The sequence below is a fragment of the Vespula vulgaris genome, chromosome 2, assembly GCF_905475345.1.
Source record: "Vespula vulgaris chromosome 2, iyVesVulg1.1, whole genome shotgun sequence".
Lineage (NCBI taxonomy): Eukaryota > Metazoa > Arthropoda > Insecta > Hymenoptera > Vespidae > Vespula > Vespula vulgaris.
Window position 1 is genome coordinate 16,574,806 of NC_066587.1, and position 20,220 is coordinate 16,595,025.

The following is a 20,220-nucleotide window of genomic DNA, read 5'->3' on the forward strand; positions in this document are numbered from 1 at the left end:
CTACAGAGTTATGACGCGCGATTATGATAATCGGTCTCGAATGCCTTCCTCTTGGTTTGGTGCTGGTCTCCTTCACTCTCTCTCTCTCTCTCTCCCTCTCTCTCTCCCTATCTTCCTTTCCTTCTTCCTCCTTTCTCTCCTCCCTCATTCTTTTCTACCTCCTTGATGTCGTTTCTGGGCCTTACTCTCCCCACCACTTCTACTTCTCTTCCCAACCATGCATCTTTTGGGTACTGCTGCCCGTGCTCGCACATTATATTCTACTTTATTCATGCATCCTCCAACTCACTCTTTCTATCTTTCTTTCTCTCCCTTTCTCTCTCTCTCTGTCTCTTTCTCTCTCTTGATTTCTCTCACATAAACCAATCCGATCGAACATACGAATCATCCTCTTTCTCCCTCTTTTTCTCTCTTCTCTCTCTCTTTCTCTGTCTCTCACTTTCTCTCTCTCTCTCTCTCTCTCTTTCTCTTTCTATCTCTTTCTCTCTTTCTCTTTTTCTCTCTCTTTCTCTTTGTGGATTTTAAGAGTAGGTATAGGTTTATCGGACCTTCTCGAGAGTCCCTTCGCACTGCAAAATCAGCATGATGGTAACGTCTTCAATGTTTACATATGATCGTATACGTACGTAGGAACGATAGAACGATTGAAGGAATGACCGATCGAATGGAAAATATTGATCTTTCGACTTACGTATCTTACGGTTAGATATAAAGAGAGTATTTGAGAGTCGTTAAAGTGATGAGAGAGAGAGAGGGAAAAAAGAATAAATACATACATACGAGTTTCGAAAAGAAGAAACGTCTTTATCGTTTGTTTAATAATTTTCATGAAATTTCGACGATAACGATAATTTATGCGTTCGTTGAATAATAATCAAAATTATTGAAAGATATTATTAGAAAATTTGACAAATTTTAATACCTAAATACGTAACTCATCATCTACGTAATATAATTTTTAATACATAAATAAATTTTGTAGTAAATAAGAAACGATGAAATAATATATAAAAAAAGGAAAGAAAGTAATCCTTTCATCCGATACGATCGATGCATCGCTATGCAGCAATGACACGTACAACTTTCTTACGTGTACCGTAGATATAGATATACATCGTATATACGTGCACATGTGTATACACACACACACACACACACACATTGTACCTATGTCTCTGTGCACGAAAAGGATTCTTTCAGGCAGTTGCATTGTACCTACACGGCATCTCCAATCGGAACCATACGTGACACCTTGTGATCATAATTAAGGCGTGGCAGTATCTACACAGGCTTTATTATCCTTCGGTCATGCGAAGGTTGCAATTGCGGGGATCACTTTTCCAAGAAAATACTTTTGTCTTGGAGATCTACGTTTAAATATATTCACGAAATAATCGCCGATAAAAATGATCGTAAATCGTCACGTTAAAAAATTATTCGCGAGATGACAATATTTTAACCGTTTATTTTCTTTCTCTCTTCTTCTTCTTGTTTTCTTTATTTATTTATTTATTTATTTATTTATTTCGCGGGTGCGAATACGAAATTAAAGAAGCAAAATTTGCTAATTCACCGCTAATAATCTACGGTTGAGGACGTAGAGAATCGTAAATCATCGAAATACGTACCACGTTTATGGTTTTCTTTATACGCGTGCCCTACACCCCTCCCGATTCCACCCCACCCGCTCCAGTTCCACCACCCGTATCCCATTATTGAAAAAAGATAAGAGGAATAACAGAGGGGACGAGATAATTCGATTTATATACCTTTTCATCTGTCCGCTGAATTATTTCTACCAATCTCTTATCTCCGGTAAGAATCTCGACTCTGTAATATCGATCGAGCGACCCGTCGAAAGACAGAGAGAGAGAGAGAGAGAGAGAGGGAGAGGGAGAGGGAGAGGGAAGGAGAGAGAAAGAGGAGAGGAAGAGAGAGACCGGTGCCACGTATCGCTGCGATTAAATTTGAAATCTTCGAAAGGTATCGGGCCTTCTTTCTTTGCTGGGATACGCTTTTCAGAAATAATAACAAGCCGACGAAATGATAGCCTTGCTGGCAGCACCCCTCTTAAACCGATTTACGCTCCTATAAACGGTCCATAACCGGGGTAATAAATCGAATAGAATAATCGTGACGTCAAAACTACCAAAAGTACCAAGACATATTGTACTGGTTTCTTCTCATCCAACGATTAGACGATAATGATAAAAAAAAAAAAAATGTCGTTGATCCACAAATTAGAATTCATATTGTTTAAGGGACATTAAGTTGAACAAGAGTTGGATTAAATGAGTACTTCTTTTCCTCGTCTCGTTTACTCTAGGTTCTCCCCCTTTAACTGGCTCGGGTATCGTTAAGATCGTCGTGCTCGATGTGAACGATCACAGTCCGGAATTTGCTCGGCAAGAATACAAAGCAACGGTGACGGAGAATTTGCCAGCTGGTACTTGGGTGACAAAACCTTTGGCTACCGACAGGGACGAAGGATTGAACGCTAAGATATGGTAAGCGTTATCGTCGTTATCGTTATCGCGTTATCGTTGTAACTTCGAAAGAAAACTCATCAAATCTTGATTTAGTGTTGTTTAAATACAAGGTGCTAAAAATAAGGAAAAAATGATATAGAGAAATCGATTGAGATATATATATATATATATGTATGTATGTATATCGTTTTTTCTTCTCGCAAACAGGTATAGTTTATTGGGAGAGAAAGCTGAACGTTTCTCAGCTAATCCTGATACGGGAGAAATTTCCACGGTAGTACCATTAGATCGAGAACAAACGTCGGTCTATCATTTAACGTTGGTGGCACGAGATTCTAGTCCAACCGAGCCAAGAGCGTCCACCGTCAATTTGACGATATTGGTGAAAGATGTGAACGACAATGCTCCACGATTTTCTAGTCCAAGATATACGGCATACGTTCCCGGTGGTACAAAGCCTGGTAAGAGCTCGATATAATAATGTTATTTCTCAGTTAATATGTGTGAACGCATTAATACGGTCGAATAAAATAACATTTAATAATATTTCGTGACTAAACAGGTGACTTCGTTTTCGGTGCCAAAGCTACGGACGATGACGACGGTGAAAACTCACGAATAGTTTATCGTCTTCAAGGTAACGATGCCGACAAATTCATCATTGATTCCAACAGTGGCGTTATCAGGGCCACCCAAGAGTTAACAAGCGACGAAACTACATATCAATTACAAATCCAAGCTTCCGATTGTGGTACAGAACCGCAATATGTCACAGCCGATCTAATGATACACTTGTGGGAGAGACAACTCTTTCCCAGTTTTCGTGCTAACATTAACACAAGATTTACCTTGCCCGAAGATGTGCCTGAGGGTAGAGTTATAACAAAATTAAGCGCGACGACGCCCAAAGACGGTGCTGCTAGTAATTTGGTATACGGTATTGCTGGTGGAAACGTTGGTGATGCTTTGAAAATCGATCCAAATACTGGAGAGGTATGATAATCAATAACGACTCGACAAAAATAACTTCTTTTAAATTGTCGGTGTTATAATTTGTTTTTTCATGAAATATATCCAGGTCCTAGTTGCTTCTGGATTCGATTATGAAACGGCACCATATTACGAAGCTTGGATCGAAGTCCGAGATTCCGATGCGCCAGCATTAAGAAGCGTCGTTCAATTGCTGGTCAATGTAACCGACGCTAACGACAATGCACCGGTCATGGATGCATCTATTTACAATGCAACGGTACCAGAAGAAGAATATCCACCTCTATTCGTATGCAAAGTTTCTGCCAAGGATCGTGATTCCGGTGAAAATGGACAAGTCCTTTATTACCTAGTCGATGACTTTTCCGAATCCTTTATGATCGATAGCAATACTGGTGAAATCAGTACGAACGAGAAATTAGATCGAGAAGATGTAAGTTCAATTCTTTTTCCCTCCATTAAGTTTCTTCAATTACTATCTGAATAATTTCAACTTTATTCTCGTCTCGTAGATATCATCTTACGAATTGATCGTTGAAGCTAGAGATCAAGGTCAGCCAAGATTAACTGGCACAGCTATGGTCATTGTTACGGTATTAGACAAAAATGACAATCCACCGCGTTTCACAAGATTGTACAGCGTCAATGTAACAGAAAACGCAGAGATTGGTACATTTGTCATACGTATTACCAGCAGCGACATGGATATCGGTCAAAATGCGAACGTCACTTATATTTGTACGGACAATCCAGGAAAAAAGTTTTCGATCGATGCAATAAGTGGTAACGTTACGGTGGCTGGTTACTTGGATAGAGAAGAACAAGATGAATATCTGTTAAAGGTACAAATTAATATGATTTATGAAAGTTTATATAATGCGAGTAAAAATGAAAAGAAAACTGGTTGGACTTATGGACGACTTGTCTTATCCCTCCATAATATCGTTATAGAAAGTGTGACATTTTTTGTTTTTTCTTTCTTTTTAATAGTTTTCTTTTTTTTCTATTTTACCTTAACATACTAGACAGATCGATATATCTGTCACTCGGTGATAGAAAAAGTTGTATTTCAGCATGCACATCTAGTAGCGATAAGCAAGAAAATACGTCGTGTGTGTCATGCAACGTGTCAAACTGAATTTCGAAAGAGTTTCTAAGAATATAACATTAAACGCTTGACATAGATTTTCTTGAATCAATAGTTTGAGTCAATATCTATAACTTCACAAGGTACCATCAACGAGATGTATCGCTTACAGATCGTCGCAGCAGATGGTGCATGGGAAACGGAAACAGCATTGACTATCACGATCCAAGATCAGAACGATAATCCACCAGAATTCGACGAAGAGGTTTACTATTTCCATTTCCCTGAATTACAACCACCTGCATCACACGTGGGTCAAGTTACAGCTGTGGATAATGACAAACAAGGTCCAAACTCAGTGATATCCTACAGTCTTTTACAACCGTCGGATCTTTTCACGGTTGATCCAGCAACCGGTGATATCTTTAGCAAAAGATTGCTCCGTTACAAGCATACGCATCGTCCTTCCTCTCCAGAAAATTTGTATTCCCTGACGATAGTTGGAACGGATAATGGGAAACCACCGTTATCCTCGAAAACTGTTGTCCACGTGAGCGTTGTCGATGCTAACAACAACACTCCCAAATTCGAACAGAGATCCTACCTTTCACCAGTACCCGAGAATTATGGAGTTGGTAAAAAGATCATGCAATTGAGTGCAAAAGACGAGGCAGATTTCGGTGCTAACGCTGAGATAAGGTATTCACTGGTGAGCATCAACGAGACTGATTACTTCTCGGTCGATGAGAAAACTGGTTGGGTTTACGTTCGTCGAAGTTTGGCTGGTTTAGCTGTGGGTAAAACGTTTGTATTGAAGGCACGTGCCATTGACAAAGGTGTACCTCCGCAAAAAGACGAAGTCGATTTGACCTTAGTAATATCAGGTGAAAATCGACATTCCCCAACTTTCGCTGCTGTTAGTTATCAGGTCAGAGTGCCTGAGAATGAACCGGTCAATACGACCATATTAACTATCAGTGCGGTGGACGGTGATTCTGGTCCGAATGGCATGGTACGATATAAAATATCAGCTGGAAATGAAAGAAACGAATTCTTCGTACACTCTATTACTGGAGCGGTCACTATTTTGGAACCTCTGGATTATGATCTTGTTCAAAAGTATAGATTAAATATAACAGCGACCGACTTGGGCTTCGAACCGAAACAAGCTGTGGCTACGTTGACTGTCACCGTGTCGGATATTAATGATAATCCACCGACTTTTAACCAGAGTGTCTACGAAGCATATTTACCAGAGAATTCGCCACCTAATAGTTTTGTAGATCAGGTTTGTATAACGCGTTATCTTAACACTTATATCAGTAAGACTCAATTTATCGAGCAATCACAGGTCTCTATTCCACAAAGACCATTTTTTAAACAACATTATCATATGTTGACAGGTAATAGCTCACGATATTGACTCGCCAAAGTATGCCGTGGTAGAATACAAGATTCTAGGTGGTACAGGAAAAGATCACTTCCGTATAAATGAGAATACAGGGGTGATAACATCAGAAATTAGTTTCGACTACGAGGAAGCCAACGAATATACTTTAGACATAATCGCAGCTAATCCAGATTCTAGTCCCCAAATGGTTGGCTTCACGAGTGTTCACGTGCATATAACAGGAGTGAACGAGTTCTATCCCAAGTTTATTCAACCAGTGTTCCATATGGACGTATCAGAGAGTGCCGATGTTGGTACTTCCGTAGGTCTAGTTCAAGCAACCGATCAGGATTCAGGAGAGGATGGTCGTGTGTATTACTTGTTCGTTGGTTCATCCAACGATCGTGGTTTTACAATAGGGTCGGAAACTGGTATAATAAAGGTTGCCAGAAGACTCGATCGTGAAACACAAAATCGTGTGGTCCTGACAGTAATGGCAAAGAATAGCGGTGGTATACGTGGAAACGATACTGACGAAGCTCAAGTGATCATATCCATTCAAGATGGCAACGATCCACCTGAATTCCTTCAGAACACTTATGACGCCAGTGTATCGGAAGGAGCAGCTCATGGCACTCGTTTACTAACCGTTAGAGCTGTAGATAAAGACATAAGGCCACAGAACAATCAGTTCTCCTATTCCATTATCAGTGGTAATCTTGGTCAAGCGTTCAAAGTTGATCCACAAACAGGCGATATTGAAACGGCCAAACAACTTGACAGAGAAACAATATCTTCCTATGATCTCACCGTTGGTGCTATAGATACTGGCTCACCTCCTCAAACTGGTACGGCCACCGTTCACATAGAGATTCTTGACGTTAACGACAACGGACCGATCTTTGAACCCCCTGAAGTAATCGGCTACGTAAGCGAAAATGAACCAGCTGGTACCAGTGTCATGACCCTTAGCGCTACTGATCCTGATCTACCACCAAACGGTGCACCATTTACGTACAGACTCGTTGGCGGTAGGCAGAGTGACATGGTCACACTCGATAAACATTCAGGTGTTTTAAGAACAACGAGAAGTTTAGACAGAGAGACTATGCCACAGTTGGATCTTGTCGTAAGTAAATGATAACTTTTATGTATACATAAGTCGAACAAATATGTGTGCGTGCATGTGAGAGAGTAAGAGAGAGGGTGAGAGGAATTATATTTCAACTTTTTTTTAAATAAAGGTGGAAGTAGAAGATTCTGGAGTGCCAAGAATGAAGAGTGAACATACGATAACCGTCATCGTCACTGATCAAAACGATAGTCCTTCGACACCACGATCTGTCCACGTAATAGTACATGCATTTAATGGGGCTACTCCACTTGGTAAAATTGCAGATGTACATCCTAACGATCCAGACATCACTGGAGTTTATTCTTGCAAAATCCTTCAAAGTTCTAACACCAGAGTGTTGAGTATTCCAAATGCTTGCGACTTGCATACCAACAAGATTACACCTGGTACGTAATAATTTATTTCACGAAAGAAAAATACGAGTACCTACCGATATAATATAATTAACACGTTGTTGTTATTAAATATAGGTATCGGGTATTCTCTAAGCGTATCCGGTAATGATGGCCGTCATCCTGACGTAATATCAAAGGTCACCGTAGAATTCATATCCTTCAGAAACGCAACGATAGAAAATAGTGTGACCTTGCAAATCATGAAATTAAATGCAAAAGATTTTCTAAATCAACATTATCGCGCGCTATTGGATTTGTTGCAAGAAGAAATCGAGGTTGACGACACCGTAACGATTTTCAGTCTTGGAGAAAGCAATGGCAATGCTAATATTCATTTGGCTATAGAGACTCCGCAAGGTAAAACGACATGAAATAAAATTATGACGATCATTGTGCATCAAGCATGACGATAATTCATCAAGCTTTCAATACTGTTTCATCAGGTTATCGCACGAAATACGAAGTTAGTGAACTATTGACACGTACTCGAGATAAAATTCAATCGCTGTTTGATGGGACTACATTCACAATTGGATATTCTCCGTGTAAAAATATGCCGTGCGAAAATGGAGGTAGTTGTACTAGTCGTCTAGCCATATATGATGACGCTAGGATCACTGATAGTCAAACATTGATCTTAACATCTCCAAGAATGTTACATGAAATGATGTGCATATGTAGGGATGGTTTTACCGGTGAGAAATGTGAAAGAAGGCAGGATCCATGTTCACCGAATCCTTGTTTGTTGGTGAGAAAAAAAAACAATTCGTAAATTATATACAAAAAAAAAGGATTATCACGTAACTTAAAACATTTTATCGTTTGTAGGGTGGTCAATGTCGTAGATTGGGATACGACTTTCAATGCACATGTCCTATCGATCGCGAAGGAAAAATATGTGAATTGGAAAGAGGGGATGCGTGTGCCAGCAACCCTTGTCGAAATGGTGGTTCATGTAGGAAAAGTCCTGACAGCTTTAGCTTCTTCTGTCTTTGTCGTCCTGGTTACAGAGGAAATCATTGTGAAGCTATTACAGATTCGTGCAGACCAAATCCATGTTTGTACGGTGGTCTATGTGTCGGAGAAAAACCAGGGTACTTAATCATCCTATCTTTCAAGAATCTATCCTAAATCATCTCTCTCATTTCTCATGTATATATATATATTTCTTTCTACGTGTTACAGATATAGATGTAGTTGTCCAGAAGGACGTTATGGGAGACATTGCGAACGTTCTACTTTCGGTTTCGATGAACTTTCTTATATGACATTCCCGGCATTAGATGCCAACACTAACGACATAACTATAGTGTTCGCCACAACAAAACCGGATGCCTTGTTATTATACAACTATGCACCACAAACAGGAGGACGATCGGATTTTGTTGTCCTAGAATTAATTAGTGGAAGAGTCGTGTTTTCTTATGGTGGTGCAAGAAGTGCTATTACATCGGTATCGATAAAGAGTGAGAAGAGTGTGTCGGATGGGGAATGGTGGAAAGTGACAGCCACAAGAAATGGAAGAGTTATTTCTTTGAGCGTATCGACGTGCAGAGAACACGGTGATATTTGTGATGATTGTAGACCTGGCGATGGAACTTGTTATGCTGATGACGTTGGACCAATAGGGTTAATATCTCATTGAGACTTGTATTACTTCTAATTTATCCTCTTATAATCACGAATAATGATATGATATTATAATTTTTATAGGACCTTGAATTTCAATAACAATCCACTTCTCTTGGGTGGCCTTGAGAATGTCGATCCTGTATTGGAACGGCCTGGACAAGTACATTCCGATGACTTCGTTGGATGCATGCATTCTGTATCAATAAACGGAAGATCTTTAAACCTGACAAATCCACTAGCATTGCGAGGTGTGAAACCTACGTGCAGTAGATCAGAGAAAAATCCATGCTCGAAAAATGATAAAGATTTGGTCTCTGTTTGCGGACCAAAATCAAAGTGTTACGATAAGTGGCATCAAGTAACTTGTCAATGTGGATCATTAATTGCACCGAACTGTCACGGTGCCTTCGAGCCCGTCACTTTGAACGAAGGCGGATATATTGAGTTCAAGGTATGTATATATTATATAAAGAAAGAAGAAACCATTAAAGTATAATTGTTTTACGTCAGTAAAATATTATTTATCAATGTTTTTATCAACAGATTTCAGACAAGCATAGAAGAATACAGTTATTAGAATATCTCTACGGAGGATCAACAATGTGGTATAAAAATCGTTCAAAACGAACAGTCGTGGAAGAATCAAACATGTTCGCGGTGAATCCGGTATTAAAAACGGTTGGTCTGATGTTCCGTACTGTCAAACCCGATGGCATTTTGATATATGCTGCGACGAACAAGCACTATACGTCAGTAGAGGTAAGACAATATTTTGAATTAACGTAATCAAATAGAATTAAACACGCATTGTCATGTTTTCTTCGTACATTACAGCTACGAGGTGGTCAGCTGACTTATGCATCATTATTGGGTTCTCCTGTTAACATGACCATGCACGTTGAAGGTGGCCTAGCAGATGGTAACTGGCATAATTTAACTTTACACGCTTATTCCCGAGGATTGAGATTGCTCGTCGATGGTGTCTCCAAAGGAGACGAATTGGATTTAGCTGGAGTTCACGACTTTCTCGACCCATACTTATCCGTCTTATCGATCGGCGGAGCTAGCCAAAATCTTTATCACGCTCGAAGTGCTGGCGCTAAGAGCTTCGAAGGTTGCCTGGCAAATTTTACGATAAACAACGAGCTCCAACCATTTAACGGTTCAGGATCTATTTTCAAGGACGTGTTGTATCACGGAAAAGTTAATACCGGCTGTAGAGGATCGATAGGCATTAGCACAGCTACATCAGCCGATCCCCTTAGCATCGGTATCACCCTAGTCATAGTGTTTTTCATTATCCTGTTAATAGCGATCCTCGTGAGTTTCATAGTTTTCCGTTTGAGACGTCAGAACAAGGAAAAGTCGGCGCCATCCGTAGTAAATAAAAATACGAACGCTATAATGACCGGTAATCCATTGGTAGGAACGGGCAATGACAATCTAATGTCACGTCACGAAAATACATATATCTCCGATGGATCTGATTTGCGTGGCGTTGGACACATGGGTCCGGAATTGATATCGAAGAAGTACAAGGAACGTGAAATTAATTCGACGAGCGAGCATAGACCTCAAAGGCCGGATATAATCGAACGAGAGGTAACGAAATCACCACCGATCAGAGACGAACATCCTCCTTTGCCTCCACCTACTCAAACATCTCTTCACTCGCACGAACACAATCAGGAGCCTGACATGCCAGAGCACTATGACCTAGAAAATGCAAGTTCGATCGCTCCAAGTGACATCGACATAGTTTACCATTACAAGGGTTATAGAGATGGCATGAGAAAATACAAGGCGACGCCACCACCCATCGGAAATTATGGAAATCATCATAAGCACACTGGACAACAGCACAGACACGCCGGTCCGTTTCCACCGCGAGCAATGCCACCACCAAACGTAAATCAACCACCTGGGCCAGCACCGAAATTATTACAAAGTACACCTTTAGCTAGACTATCACCGAGTAGCGAGTTGTCCGCTCAACAGCCAAGAATCCTAACGTTACACGACATCAGTGGGAAGCCCTTACAAAGTGCATTACTAGCAACCACGTCGTCGTCCGGTGGTGTAGGCAAAGACGCTTTAAATTCGAACAGCGAGAGAAGCTTAAATTCACCGATCATGAGCCAACTCTCGGGATCAACGGCAAGTCGCAAGGCACCGCAATCCAATAACGAAAATTCGGTCAACAATGTATCGTCCGGGCCAATGGGCTTAACAGCCGAAGAGATAGAAAGATTAAACTCGAGACCTAGAACGTCTAGCCTCGTATCCACTCTAGACGCTGTAAGTTCGTCCAGCGAGGCCAGAGGACCACCTACTCATGGACCTCTTCATCTTCACAGACGTCACACGCCACCTGTTGAAAGATTAGAACGACGAAATTCCTCTACAACCGACGAGAGTGGCAACGATAGTTTCACCTGTTCGGAAATCGAATATGACAATGGTTCTTTGGTCGGTGACAAAAGATCCGACAATCTTTTCACCAAACAAGACGACGAGGAAGTCACCCAGCGAACAAACGAATCGACTCAATCAACCAAACCACCATTACCGCCCAATGTTAATTACGATGGATTTGATAGTTCCTTTCGTGGCTCGTTGAGCACGTTGGTCGCCTCGGACGATGATTTGTCAACCCATATGGGTGGTCTTTACAGGCCTACCAACAATGGCTCACCTTCGACCACAACAACGGCTCTCAGTTGGGATTATCTATTAAATTGGGGCCCAAATTTTGAAAGTCTCGTCGGCGTTTTTGTCGACATCGCCGAGCTGCCGGACAGCGCGAATAGAGTACCGAATACTCTTAGACTACCAGCTAGTATACCCAAACCATCGGAGGAATACGTCTGATAAAATTCAATGACAAATTATAAAAATATTCTTATCATTCAAATTTGTCGTTAAATAATAACAATAATCGACGTTATTCTGCCCAAAGAAACTGTCTAATTCGCGTTCATTTAAATCTTGACGGATTTCTTGATCATAAAATTAATACGGATCGATAGATCAGGAACGTACGTGTGTCTGCGAATTTCTGTATATGTATATACATACGTATATATATATACAGAATATTCTGTGTTGTGTGTATATATATATACATATATATATATGTATTATATACGTACATACATATATATATATATATATATATATATATATATGCACACACGCACATAACGAACGATGATATTCTAATCAAAATTACTTTATCTCGAAATAATGCGCGTTTAGTTTTAACGAATTTTTCTAGGGAGATACTTTAATATCTACAGATCGTCTATATATACGAATTTAACTAGATAAATCTTCAATATTGCGAATTTTCGAATTCGTTAATATATCCCGTCCTTTAGTATTTTTTGATTAATTTATATTAAACGCGTGTGTATACGTTTCTAAATGCCATTGTAAACACGGGTAATCGTCCGTAAATAAGAAAAAAAAAAAAAATTAGGAAAAAGAAAGATAGGGAATACAATATTTCCGTTTAGTTACTTATTCGATCTGTTAACATCTTTTTTTTTTAATTAATTTTTTTTTTGTTTTTAAATTGAAAATATATACACGTAAACGAGGCGGGACGAGCGAGAAGAAGATGAAAAAATAAATGAATTTACGATCTATGATCGTCCAACGACGTCTGTAAATAATTGTGTCTTTAATTTTTAATAACTATTGCGTCATAAGTATATAACAAATTTTAAAGAAAAAAAAAAAAAGAGAGAAACGAAGAAAAAAAAAGAAAGAAAGAAAGAAAAAAAATTTTTTGTAGAGAAGAAAGGAGAGAATTTTCTTTTTTCTTTTCTTTTTTTTTTGTTTCTTTTTTTTTCTTTTTTCTTAAGCTTCGCGTTTATCGACGCGAGAAGCGCGCCATCGAAGCTACCAGACTGATTTTTCATACTCCGTAGTATATTATATAGGTGTAGTTATATAAATATATATATATATATATAAAATATAGAAAATAATTCGTGTCGATCGTTTACGACGTTTGTAAATTATCAACTTTTGTATCTTGTAAATATATTCGTAGGCGTTTTACTGTACAAAATGTGTATGGATGTATGAACGTACGTACGTACGTACGTATGTGTATATGTATGCATGGATGTATGTACGTATGTATGTATGTAAGTATGTATGTACGTATGTACGTATGTGTGCGTTTACTTGTAATAAACGTGAAAAAATTTGCATAAGATTTTTTTTACAAAAGTAAGATTTTCTTGCTTTCTTCGTTCTAATGTGTATTTCATTATTATCACTTTTCTTTTTCTTTTTTAATCTTTCGAAAAAAGAAAAAAAAAAATAGAAAACATTCAATGGTCTGCTATATCGAGTGTGTTCTGTCAAAAAATATCGAGTCAGCTGTGAAAACGTTATAATTCATCATCCTTCATATCATAAAATCTTGTCACGTTGCTCTTGTCATCAATGTTCTTGGATAATAATTAATAATAATAATAATAATAATAATAATAATAATAATAATAATAATAATAATAATAATAATAATAATAATAACAATAATAATAATAATACCAATACTACTACTACTACTACTACTACTAATAATAATAATAATTTTTTGTTTCACACAAAAAAAGAAGGTATAGATTAACATATAAAAAAAAAGATGTAATTTTACGTCTAGGAAGAGCTAACACACTCGGATATGCATCCCTTTTGAATTTGATATAGATTCCCAATCGATTATTGTGGAACATGTTTGATCATTTATGATGTTCGGATAATGTTATCATCATTTTCGTCATACGACGACGAGCTTTTGAATAGCGCTTATGCGAATATAAGTTTAATAGCTGATCAAACTTGGGTATACAATCAAGAGGATTTATATCGGAATTTAAATCAATCCTTGTGGATACAGGTACGTATATATGGACATATATTAAAGAATATTTCTTTCACCCTCTGTTTGTCTTATTAAATAAATTTAAACAAATTTTTATATATATCGATATGTGTGTAAATATATATATAAGCAGAGTTGTAAACTGATCGAAAAGTACAAAGATAAAGATGGTACTTGTCCGAAACATGTTCGAGACGTTATTCCAGAATCACGACTCTCAAAATATGGTAATTACGAGTATAACGAGGAACGTGAGAAGATCTATAGATCAGAGAATGACGATATACGATCGATCAACAACACATTTCATTTCTATGCGAAAGAGATCACGGAACCGTGGATGTTACCGGAAGTGGAGGAACATTTCGCTCGGTTAATTTCAGGGAACGTTAAACGAGTGAATCCTAAACTGTTAGCCGTTCGATATTTTCAATTACAAGTTCTTACATCAACAATTTCGCTAATTTCAAATAATTCTCTTCGCAAAGCTCAGCATTGAAGGAATTGCAGTCTACCGATAGCTCACTAAGAGAATATAATACACGAATGCAACGTCATTTCAAGGCAAACTGGAACGATGTTTTGCAGAATGAACATTCAGGACAAAAGATTAACTCAAATGTAAAAAAACGAACAAGGAGGCACGGTGGTGAATCGTTTGCTATTTATAAACCTAATAATATTGGTATATAACTTTAATTCTCTCTCTCTCTCTCTCTCTCTCTCTCTCTCTCTCTCTCTATCTCTTTTTCTCTATACATATTTTCTATCTATGATACTGCGTATGTGTTTGTGTATATATTATCTATGAGTGTACTAATATTATTAGTATACGTAACATGTTCTATCCTAATTTTACAAAATCTAGATATAACAGGAAAGAACAATGAAATTAGCGATCACAACAAATACAAACCACCTCGTTATACGATCGATGCACCAGCCGAGATACAATTGCAAACATGCATTTCTTGTGAAAATGTACGAGATCTTTGGAATCCAATTAAAATAGAACAACAGCAACAACAACAGCTGTTTATTACTCCGAATAAACGTTTACATTATCAACAACGACAACAACCACAACTATGTAATCGTCAGGAACAACGTGTTAACGTTTGCAAAGGACAACAACAATTGTACTGTGCTGTACAGTATCAACCTCTAGCGTTAAAAATGGATTATCGTCAAACTAGATTTCAAACGGATAGTTACGAGATAATGAGAAAACCTTTAGCTCCAAATTTGAGTCCAGAAGTTCCAGAATTTTTTCCAAAATGTCCTGTCACTTGTCTGAATACTCATAAAGAGCAAAGAGTTAATCCTATACAATATTTTCCATCTTTGAACGAGAAGAGTTATCAAAAGGAACTCTTTCCTTATAATAGAACTTACGAAACCGTTGTGGTGACAAGCTTCCAAGTAAATGTAACATCAAGTATTTCATATACATACTGTCATTTCTTTTATAATAATCGATAAATATATTTATTCATAAATTATAGAACATTCCTTTACCAATGTTACCAAGCATGGACACGAGTCATTATATGAGAACACCTCATCAATGGATCCAAAGAGTAACTACACCTGGGCAAATACATATACCAGTCTCTTCATCTACTCAACCAGTTTACAGATCTCTTCAAACAACACGCACAAGTATTATTAATCAGAGACCTCAACAGGTGATTAAAATATATGATAAATGATGAACAATTTTTATATATGACAAAGTAATAGTTATTTTTCGTCATCAGGTGAATCCCACACCTATCCCAGTTTATCAACGTCCTTTAGAACTCTATACCGATCCATCTCAAATTCGTAAAAATACTCAAGGTGTCGACTTCAATAATTTAATATTACTGACAAAAAATGCAATGAAAGTTCGAAGAAGTTCTTCGAGAAATCGACAACAATCTAAACAGTCTAATAAAAAGACTGAACAGAACGTGTTTCAATGGTTGAATAAAAGTTGTCCAAAGAAAACTAAAGAACTTATAAGTATGAACACAGTAGTAACGGAATTACAAAGTTTTGAAGAGAAATGTGATCACGGTAAAGTTGCATCTGGATGGAAAACCAATGAACCATTGCGACAACAACAAATCACGGAACATTTGAAATCAAACGCATGGACTATGATGGAGAACACTGATACAACAACGATATCCAGTAACGAAACAGATATGGAAGGGGATTTGACACAAAATAAGAAACGTCTTTACAGAGATGTGTTAACACACACATTAACCCTATCACATATAAAATTAAAGATTTAAATAATCAAGAAATTATTAAATTCTTTTACAACTATAAACTACAGCTGACAAAATTTAAAAAAAAAAATTATCATTATAAATAAAATACTATGAATGAAAATAAATTCAATTAAAGATAGAAAAGTCATATATTAGGGATTTTATGACATTGAACGAGAAGTAAAGAATTATGATAAAATAAAAACGTTAATTTTGAGTGAATATAAAAAAAGTAAAAAAGAACCTACAAAGATTGATAAATATATGAAATTAAAATGGCTTCAATTGGAAAAGGAAAAACGATCTTCAAAGTAAATGCTTGGGAAAATGTGAAAAAAAAAAAATTTAACTGAATAGATTCAGAAAGTTTAGCATTTTTGTAAGAGATTTAAAAATACCTTTTAAAAATTATTATATTTCCTTTTAAAAATATCCCTCTCTAATAAATAAATAAATAAATAAATAACAAGACGAGTAAACAAATGTTTTCAAAATATTTTCGTAATTAGAGCAGAATATAAGTGTTCTAGCTCAATGCTAAATGTGAATAGCGTTAATAAGAAAACTTTATTTCAAATTGATACTGGTGATAATTTTTGTACTTCTGACTTTCAGTATTGCATAGCAGGTATGTATAACCATCAAAAAGATATTAAAAATTATGACCCAAATTCAAAGGTCAAATTATTCGATAATTTTAATTTTTTTCTCATATATCAAAATAAAAAACATAATAAATTATTAGATGAGATAGAATTTTCAGGTATCTTTGGAACAGTTGAAAAAGTAGCTGTGTCACACTTTCTGCTCCTCACATTTCAGGTGAAAGTTTTAAGAACATAAAAAAAAAAAGTAACGGCAATATTCTAAATTCCGGTTTTATTTCGAGGTTTAGTGGAAGAGGAAATTTTTCAATTGTAGGTAAATTGGGTGATTTACTAATAACATTAAATATACCGTATATGTATGATGTTTTTAGTAGTAAATAATATTTTACTAATAAAATTTTTAATTTTTCTTTTAAGTGTGTTTATTTGGCTTTTGGACCGTATAAATAATATATTGACTAGAATAATGATAAGAAAGAATAAATCGTTCTTATCATAAATGCATAAAAAAAATTAATAAAAAAAAGAAATAAATAAAGAAAGAAATAAAAAAATTGATAATATTCTAATATTCTATTAATAAAATATACTTCTTTTCTTTATTTGCACAATATTTTATTGTGATATAATTGTTTCCATTTTTTATATCACTAATGCAGGATAATCAAAATTATATAATGTTGACATTTTATATTAAATAAATTTAGAAAAATTGATACTTGTTAATAAATAAATGTTAGCCAACAAATGTAATATTTAATACATATATATTCTTAAGATATATAATTACTTTAAATACTATCCTTAATAAAGCAACCTTCAAAAGATTATTATTATTTATTGTACTTTTCAGATATAACAAAAAATGCTTCCAATTATAATAATATATAATATTAATCATCATTTCTCACAAATGATTTAAATAAAATCTAAGTAAATTATATAGCCTCTATATATGTTATTTTACATTTAAATTACAGAACAATTTTTTAATATAATTTTTGTTATAAAAAATTAAAAAAAAAAAAAGAAAAAAAATACATTAGAAAGATACAAAAAAAAAGATAAGTTCTCAAAACAAGTTAACAGATAAAAATATTATTTATCAAAATGTTATATAACGGATTTTTTTCTACTTAATTCTTAATACTATTTGGCAGTATTATTTAATTATATATAAAATTATATATATATAATAGCACATTCAAAAATATTCATAGAATGAACATATTGAGATCCATGAGCAAATAAAATGAAAGCTGAAGATATATTATTAAATTAATGAAGATAATCTTATATCATATTTTATAACACTCAGCAATGAAATATCATTGCATTGTATATATGTATATATCTATATGCATTGAATACACACAATACTAACGATAAGCGATATGTATAGGTGATAATAATATAATTTATCAATTACAGTCTATAGTACGATTATTTTTATGATTTGTAATATATGGTCTATGGAGAAAAAAGTTACGGAGTATTCATCATTAATACTAAATTACATATATACTGAAATATATATGAAGCAGTCTTACGTTAAATAATTATAGGAATACTTTGAATTTGAACTTGTTAGAAGGATAAAAATGATCAAAGTATATTTACCAATTATCTAAAAATTCAAATCCAGTCTTTGGTATACATCTTTCTTCTTCTTCGTGATTTAACTGAGAAGATTGAAAACTACTATAGGAGCTAGGTGTCTCTAAGAGAGCTGTTGATTCATTAATGTCACTTGACTTTGTTCGTGAAATAGCTACAAGTGTATTAGATTGACTTTTATCCGAATCTCTATCATGTACCAAACTTTCCATATCGTCCTCCAAATTATTTTGCAATTTCAATAAGGAAGTTTTATTAATTAATTTTGCAAATATACTCTCAGAATGTTCAGTATCTATGTCACTATTACGTAAATTTCCACACGGTTCATCTTCAAATAAACTTTTGGAATAACATTCCGATTGATAACGATTAGTTTGATTAGAATTATAATTATCGGTAATGGAATTAGAATTATTCCTCTGAGTTTTAATTGGACTTGAAAAATGTGGAGATTCTCCAAAATGAGATCTCAGACATTTGGATGTAAAATCTTCATTGGAATCTACTAAATTTAAATTCATTTGAGATTGAGTCATAAATGAAAATGGTGCAGAATGTTCGTCTCGCCATTTTAGTGTCTGCAATAGGACAGACATAGATACAACGATGTATAGCAAAATTATAACTACTTATGACTATCTTGAAGTTCTAGTCTTAAAGAATTCTATTTAAATATACTCACAGATCCTGTTTCATCGATAACATATTTCATGCCAGTCTGAATACGAAGTTTCGGGTACCAATCGGGTAATTCTTTAGTAAGTTCAACTTCTTTAACTGCATATTGTAAAGCCACCTCTGGTTGAATTATAGTTTCATTAATGGCCTGATTCCGTTCTGATATGCTTAAAGTATTCCAAAGACCCTCATAAGCTTCTTTTGTCACGGTTATATCTTCGCCAATACGTTGAGCCAAAGGACTTAAACTATAAAAATACTTTTCTGCTCTTGAACTAAGCGTTCCGGTACTCATTGTGAAATACTAAAATACAAAAAATAAAAATTAAGTTACGAAATAAACTTTTAAAGAATGTAAAATAAATATTTGTAAATTTTCGATATACCTACATACACACTTTTTTCGAATTCGAAAATTATTGTATAACCTATACACTGTAATATTACCACACTAATATTATTATTACAAAACTATAAAATGTTACTATAGTAATTTATACGTAATAAATACAAGCAAAAGCAATTCCATTGTCTTTCGTGATGTCTCAATCAAGATCAATAAATACAAACTACCATTATGCATTACAACACATTGTATATCAATCAATGTACTATTAAAAGAGTTAACGAATAATAATTATTGAAGTGTTATTAATTTCGACATAGAAGGTTTAAAGGAATCGTTTAATTATAATAAGAACATCGTTAATATATGCTCGCACAATTTCACATACCAAATCGAAAGAAAATTTGACATTGCAAAGTAATGATGTACGCTGATTGGCTAAGTTTAAACATTTTTTTCAAACAGTAAAACTGCCGCGAAAAACACAAAAATCATTAAAACCTAAAATTAGTTTATCCTATATTTTAAACGACATAAAAAAATTATCAATTTTTTAAATAATATATTACAAGTGAAAATCAATAAAAATGTTAGATAAGGATTTTTAATTTAGCGCTCGAAATTAACCAATCATTGAACGTCAAATTAGTAGAATCTATTTAAATATAAATAAGGACATATAT

General features: G+C 35.3%; 3 protein-coding genes across 6 annotated transcripts in view; 2 read left to right on the forward strand and 1 right to left on the reverse strand.

Moving 5' to 3' along the window:
- LOC127061893 (cadherin-related tumor suppressor) overlaps positions 1–13,344 on the forward strand; it is a 100,331-nt gene extending 86,987 nt beyond the window's left edge. For both annotated transcript variants that reach the window (XM_050989367.1, XM_050989368.1), the window contains 15 exons: positions 2,327–2,507; positions 2,697–2,950; positions 3,052–3,482; positions 3,568–3,912; positions 3,992–4,321; positions 4,739–5,854; positions 5,970–7,085; positions 7,201–7,477; positions 7,562–7,843; positions 7,930–8,234; positions 8,315–8,580; positions 8,672–9,115; positions 9,200–9,569; positions 9,662–9,877; positions 9,953–13,344. In XM_050989367.1, coding sequence (XP_050845324.1) covers positions 2,327–2,507; positions 2,697–2,950; positions 3,052–3,482; positions 3,568–3,912; positions 3,992–4,321; positions 4,739–5,854; positions 5,970–7,085; positions 7,201–7,477; positions 7,562–7,843; positions 7,930–8,234; positions 8,315–8,580; positions 8,672–9,115; positions 9,200–9,569; positions 9,662–9,877; positions 9,953–11,989 — 7,970 coding nt within the window. In that variant the 3' untranslated portion in view covers positions 11,990–13,344. The remainder of the gene's footprint in view (positions 1–2,326; positions 2,508–2,696; positions 2,951–3,051; positions 3,483–3,567; positions 3,913–3,991; positions 4,322–4,738; positions 5,855–5,969; positions 7,086–7,200; positions 7,478–7,561; positions 7,844–7,929; positions 8,235–8,314; positions 8,581–8,671; positions 9,116–9,199; positions 9,570–9,661; positions 9,878–9,952) is intronic.
- A 2,139-nt stretch (positions 13,345–15,483) lies between these two features.
- LOC127061901 (uncharacterized) lies at positions 15,484–16,339 on the forward strand. Its single transcript, XM_050989403.1, has 2 exons — positions 15,484–15,709; positions 15,782–16,339. Exons 1-2 carry the CDS (start codon positions 15,542–15,544, stop codon positions 16,304–16,306), a joined length of 693 nt encoding a protein of 230 aa, XP_050845360.1. The 5' UTR covers positions 15,484–15,541; the 3' UTR covers positions 16,307–16,339.
- Positions 16,340–17,610: 1,271 nt separating this feature from the next.
- On the reverse strand, positions 17,611–20,146 carry LOC127061837 (uncharacterized protein C1orf198-like). Of its 3 annotated transcripts, none has more exons than XM_050989259.1 (4): positions 19,926–19,960; positions 19,582–19,626; positions 19,196–19,495; positions 17,611–19,091 (listed from the first exon to the last, which is right to left on the reverse strand). In XM_050989259.1, the coding sequence occupies exons 3-4, from the start codon at positions 19,484–19,486 to the stop codon at positions 18,510–18,512; spliced, it is 873 nt and encodes a 290-aa protein (XP_050845216.1). In that variant the 5' UTR covers positions 19,487–19,495; positions 19,582–19,626; positions 19,926–19,960; the 3' UTR covers positions 17,611–18,509. The 3 variants fall into 3 exon arrangements, with proteins under 3 accessions (XP_050845216.1, XP_050845214.1, XP_050845215.1); XM_050989257.1 differs by having other exon boundaries at positions 17,612–19,091; positions 19,578–19,626; positions 19,926–20,146; XM_050989258.1 differs by lacking the exon at positions 19,582–19,626 and having other exon boundaries at positions 17,612–19,091; positions 19,926–20,146.
- Between the last annotated feature and the right edge of the window lie 74 nt (positions 20,147–20,220).